At 39.8% G+C, this 5,950-nt stretch overlaps 1 protein-coding gene across 1 annotated transcript in view; it reads right to left on the minus strand.

Annotated features, from left to right (window-relative positions):
- Positions 1-1,816: 1,816 nt before the first annotated feature.
- Positions 1,817-5,950, minus strand: part of LOC102041025 (solute carrier organic anion transporter family member 1C1) — a 16,369-nt gene continuing 12,235 nt past the window's right edge. The window contains exons 12-14 of the mRNA XM_005429948.1: positions 4,607-4,671; positions 3,234-3,351; positions 1,817-2,509 (exon numbers count right to left, since the gene is read on the minus strand). Of these exons, the coding sequence (XP_005430005.1) occupies positions 2,287-2,509; positions 3,234-3,351; positions 4,607-4,671 (406 nt within the window). The 3' untranslated portion in view covers positions 1,817-2,286. The remainder of the gene's footprint in view (positions 2,510-3,233; positions 3,352-4,606; positions 4,672-5,950) is intronic.

The following is a 5,950-nucleotide window of genomic DNA, read 5'->3' on the forward strand; positions in this document are numbered from 1 at the left end:
GAATTAGAAGGGCGAATGTCTTTACTTCTTTTCTGGTGTGAGAAGCAAGGAGATAAAAAACTTCTGCAAAAATCCCACTTGGTTGATCACCTATTTAATTTTTTGCGTGTTCTGTACTAGCTGGCTGTTGAAGTACAAGCTGTTCCCTTGAAGAAACCTCTACATTCTGTTCACAGGAGAGTGCTAGATTTGCACTCAAAAAACAGAGTATGTTGGAAACACAGCCTTGCATTTGTCAGAATACTGAGTGAGAGCATACTCACTTAAACCTCCTACCTGTGGCAGGGCTTGTGCTACTATCAATTCAGGACTGTTACGAAGAATGATCTTAATTCTTATTTGTTTGAAAAACCTCACTTTACTAAGTTTCATGTGGGGTAAATATCTGGGCATGAATCATCAGATCTGACCAGAATTTCATTTCCAGTCTGACATCAATTATCAAGGCACCTTTGATAAAACATTACCTCCTGGGAAAATCAAGATACTCCCACCAAAAAGCAACTTATAATATAAAAAAACCCCAGTGTACAGAAATAAATACCCAAACAACAGAAGTAAAGGGAAATGATGTTAGTATGAGTCACCTGACTGACTCTGTGTCTGGCATAGATCAGGAGTGTTTCTAGAACTGCCAAGGCATTTATTCAATGTTAAAATTCTCCTTACAGAAGGAGAATGACACACCATTATTTTCTCTGTGTACAGTTCCTGAGGTTTCTGGAACTTGGATTTTTCTTTAATAATTTCCAGACCTAGATACACTGCTGGTATCTTCTGCATTAGAGAAGTTTATAATCAGAGTTTATAATCAGTTTATAATCAGAGCTGTGAATGGAAAAAACAATGTCTACGTGTGCTGCTCAATGTCTTTAAGCAACAAAATGCAATCAAATCCATCCCTAAAGGCCAGGATGTGAGGACCTTCCTTTCAGTGACTACCCAAGCCTTTTCCCATCCCATCTGGGGCAGATGGTAGAAGAAAGGTTAGAAAATCATTTAATAGAGAGAATCCCTCTCTTTAGCCCACTTATCTCCTTCTTTCTGAGATGAAGTGTTGTAGATTTTTCTTTATATCCATTATCTCTATTCCATATCCTAAGGAAGTTTAAAATTAGGAAAGATATTTTGTTTCCTAATTTTAGGTTTCTGCACAGCATTGCAGGAAGAAGAAAATAAAGCAAAATTGTCAGCATCACCACAAAATGTCTGTGGTGATAATTGTCCCAAGTAGGTTTGATCCTATTGCAAAGGTTCTTCCTGAGAGCTGCCAATAAAATATCACAGTAATAATACTTTTTAGAGATTTCTTTCCCCTTTTAATAACTGTTGTGATCTTCCTTTTAATAAAGCTTTAGTCTGGACAAGGCTGCCTGTGGAAAGCTGTGAATTTTCAAGTATTCAGTACTGTGTTTCAAGGTTACTGAAGGCTCTTTAAACAAGGAAGGAAATTTATATATATGTGGTACAAATACAGTGGTCCTTTGGATAAAAATGCCCTCCCTTCCCTCCACACAAACACCAAAAAAAAACCCCAAATCAAAGAAACTTAAACACCTATCACTTTATTGCATCAGTTCAGAGTAATCTTTCTCAAGCCCATTACCGAGATGTGCTGCAAAAATGAATACGCCACTTTCTTCATTTGCTCTCCACTTTGACTGTTGAACACATTTTTCTTCAAAACTTCATTTGCAAACTTCATTTCCTCTCCACTTTGACTGTTTTTCAAGCCAAACCCCAGAGTTGTGGCGCAGTTTGAGTTCTGAGGGTGCTCAGTGACAGCCCTGGGGTCTCACCTGGCCATGGTTCAGGTGACCAAGCCTGGAACAACGAGCTCAGCTCATGAAAAGCCATCAGAGAAGCCCAAGTGAAACTTGATTGTCCATGTAGAGCTGTAGGACTAAATACAGAGCAAGAGAACTTGAAATAAAGTCAGTGAAAAATGTCAAAGCAGCTTATTGTGGGTTTCTTCTTCTTAATTTTTCAAGCATAATCAAATTTATGACACTTGCAAAATTTTGGCTTGTCCTACTGTTGGTCTAGAGAGGGACTGAGAGCAAGAGGATGGGAGAGTTCCCCAAAATTTTGAACACCTTTTCCCCTTATTGTTGTTTCAGATGAGGAAAGGAAGAAGATAGGGTAAAGCAAATAAAAGCCAATGTTCAAAGACACTTTTTTGAACTCCCAAAATGTAAACTAGTTGTTGAAGTCTGTAATTAGACCCCTTTTGTGCTCAGAAAAACTGGAGCACAGGCAAAGTTACAAAAGACCTTTTTTTTTTTTTTACATATATGTTTCCTCGCTCTCCTCTGAGGTTCTTGAACCAGGAAGAATTTCTCTCTTGTTGGCAGTTTCTGGTTCTTTGCTGGTTGATCTTTCTGCATTTTTACTATCTGTCATCTCTTTGCCATCTGGTTTGAAGCGTTTGATAATTAAAACACAGAGCACTATGTACAAGAGACAGCATCCTGCCCGTAGTCCTGCAATGAGGCCAAGATACACATTCCTAGGGGGAAAAAAGGGGGCAAAATGCATTTATATTAATAAAACTTTCCAATTCTGTACGGAACCAAGTAAGACATAAAGAGCAGTTTGACAAACCCATCCATTCTCAGCCAGGTATTGCTTCACATTTAAAAATAAGAAACAACAGGCAGAAAGGAAATGACCTTGTGATATTTAGCCCCAGACAGGCTCTAATCAGGTCTTAGACTCACAGCAGAAATGTCTGGAGTGTGCTGCCATCCAGCAGACTGTTTTAGGGCTGACAAAAAGGAGCTGCTCCAGCTGGGCCTTTTTGCCTGTTGCCTCTGTCCTTCCCCAGCTCCTCCTGGCCACAGCTCCCCAGCCACCCATATCCTCCCTCCAAGGGGATTTTGTGAGATTTCTTATACAATAGGAAGGAAATAAATGAGGGATGAGGGACAGAATCTGCAGAGCTACACGTACTCCACATTTTTCCAGCACCCCACAAAACCAAAGTGTCACGGAGATACTCAGTGCACTTATTTCATTATTCAGTGCAGACTACAACCAAAGAAGTAATTCTCGTGACTTCAGGCAGTACCCTGCAATTTTAGATGTCAGATTGAATAAAAATTATTTGGTTTATTTACCTATTAAGGTCTAGTAAGGAAGAGTGGTGCTGTCAGACCCTAGTCAGACAGGTGGCATGAGGAAAGTCCCGCTTGGTCCCTGCTCCCAGATCCCCAAACCCCAAAGAGGATTACCTGAACTCTTTTGTGTCATACACTCTGCAGGACCCTGATCCCCCACAGCTTTTTGTCCCCCATTTCAAGCAGGTCTCATCTATCAAGGCACCAAAATAAATAGGGGCGGGGAGTCCTCCTGCAAAGAAAATTCTTATTACATGATCTCGGACATGGAGATCCCATTATTTAATGTCATGTAAAGAAATGAGGAAATCAATCTCCAGGTTTTTTAATTATGCCTGCATAGAATGGGACTAAACATCCAGTTCCAGCTTTGAGATGACAAGATTTACTTAAGTAAAAGTACTTAAAGAGAGCTGAAACAATGGACTTAAAACAATAGCTTAATAATATCCAGCAAAGGAAACATTAGCAATTCCCTTTAACGGTATTTTTATTAGAAGTTTAACTTCCTTTGATTAAAGAAATAATATAACCAACTTTTGCAATCCCTGGTGTGGAATTACATGCCATGACATATGAATATTTATGTATATTGATGTATATATTCAGGTCTTGCCATTAAAAGGGGATTAGTGCAGTGCAAAGGGATGAAATTAAGCACTTGCTCCACAGAAACTGAGTAATAAGTGTACTATTTATGTAGTACTGAAAAAATTTATTTTAGACAGATGATAATGTTTTAATACCATCAGCATGAGGGAGAGTGTGCAATTTTCTGAAGTTAACTGTCCTATAAAAGCAGAAGATTGATTCCCTGCAAAATATGGACATTGAAAAAGAGATCCAAATAAATGACTGCTTGGGCTTTCCTGCCAGGCAGAGATTTCAAAATCAGCAAACAAGGGAAGATGAGGTAAGGTTTGTTTGAGGCAGGGCAGACTATGTGTCTGAATAATTAAATTATTGTTTACTGGGGATAAACTCAAGAAACAAAATAATAGGCAAAGTGCATGGGAGCTTTAAGGGAATAATGGTCAGCAAAAGGGAGGATGGGTGTGAGGGCTATGCAGACTAATCAAGCTCAGGTACTTGTGTCCACAATTAAAAAAAGAGAAACTCAAAAGTAAAATGAAATTTCATTCCTTTGCCTCATTTATTTTCAGTGTAGAGATCTGAAAGAGGTAATCATAATATGTATTTAATAATAATAATAATAATAATAATAATAATAATAATAATAATAATAATAATAATAATAATAATAATAATAATAAGTAAATATCAGGTAATCATCATATGTAAATAGCAGGAAATATGTAGTAAGTTACTCCAAACACTTTGAAATGTATAGTCTGCTTACAAAGAACAATTTTGGAAAATTTCTTTTGTTTTTCTCTGGAGCAAGGGCACTGCAATGGCTACCTCTGGTCTACCTCTTTGGCTTCTTTGTCTACCCACTTGAAAACCCCAAAGAAATTCAACCTTACCTAGTACTCTACCACCCAAAGCTTCTATCCCAACAGCAAAGGATTTCAGGTCTGGTGAAACAGATCTGGAAAGCAAACAAAAACAGTGTTGAGGAGCAGAGAAATGGATCTGCAGCCATGCTGAGAACATCTGCCCATGCCCCACCACAGCAGTGCTGTGGCTTACCCAGCACAGCCCCCTGGAAACCTGACTGAAAACATCCACCGAGTTAAAATTCTGATGTAGAGCCTCCTTCCACAGAACAACACCCACTGAAATAAATGCAAGAATCTACAGAGACTCATCTTGAGCCGAAGGAAAACAGGTTGTGAATACTTCTGGGAGATGATGCACAGGGACATGAAAGTGAATCCACCAGAAGAAGGCAGTTCATGCCCATAAGTTAAGCTCAAGCCTGGCTTTATGGGGGGCTGCACTGTGCAGTGATGACCAGAGGGAACAAGGGTGTGCAGTCCTTGCTGATTTAACCACATCTGCCTCCAGCATTTTACAGAGAGACAGCAAATGTGAGTGACCTGGCTGTAAAAACACCTCATTGCTACCAGTGGAAAGCAGCCTGTGCCCATCAGGTGAGCTGGAGAATTGACAAAACCCAGAGGGGAGCACGGAGCTGGCTCAGGGGCAGGAGGGAGCCTGGCTGTGCCCAGCCTGCCCTGCTCTGCAGTTTGTACACCACTATGTTGTCTCTTCAGCATCACCACCAAAGGCTTCTCACCACACAAAACAGGGCTCTGAAAACTGGCCAACAAGTTTTATACACACCTGTCCATAACCCAGGTGCATTGCACTCAGAAATACGGCAGGAAATCAGCAGCTTAGCCAAGTTATTTAGTCATGTACAGTGACCATTGTGATTCACCCATGAGCAGGAGGATAAAGACAATTCCATGTGACAGGCACAAAATATTGTCTTTTCTTCTGAATGTAAAATGCTTTCCAACTGAAGGAATGAAAATTAAAAAAAAAATATTCCTGCTATAATTCTTCTTCTGTCAGCTGACCAAAAAAATGCGAGTATCAGACTTCTCCCAACACAGAAGATATTGTGAGGCCACAAGGCTTAACAAAGGTACCTGTTTTTCTCTGAATAATGTGAACAGCACTGGCTATGGCTTAGCAATGCATCTCATTTCAAGTCCAATGCTCCGGTAAAAACATCCCTATCACTGGAATTGAAACCCAGCATTCAGGATCAGCATAATGCCCCCCCTTTCATCACCAAAGTATATACTCAGCATCAAATTAGAATTAAATTTCTGGACAGACATTTTTGCTCTGCCTCTGCAAAGAGCTGGATTTCAGAGCGCAGGTAAATAAATCCTCAGGGGCAGAATTTGATCCAA

This window comes from Geospiza fortis, unplaced genomic scaffold (genome assembly GCF_000277835.1).
Source record: "Geospiza fortis unplaced genomic scaffold, GeoFor_1.0 scaffold583, whole genome shotgun sequence".
Classification (NCBI taxonomy): Eukaryota; Metazoa; Chordata; class Aves; order Passeriformes; family Thraupidae; genus Geospiza; species Geospiza fortis.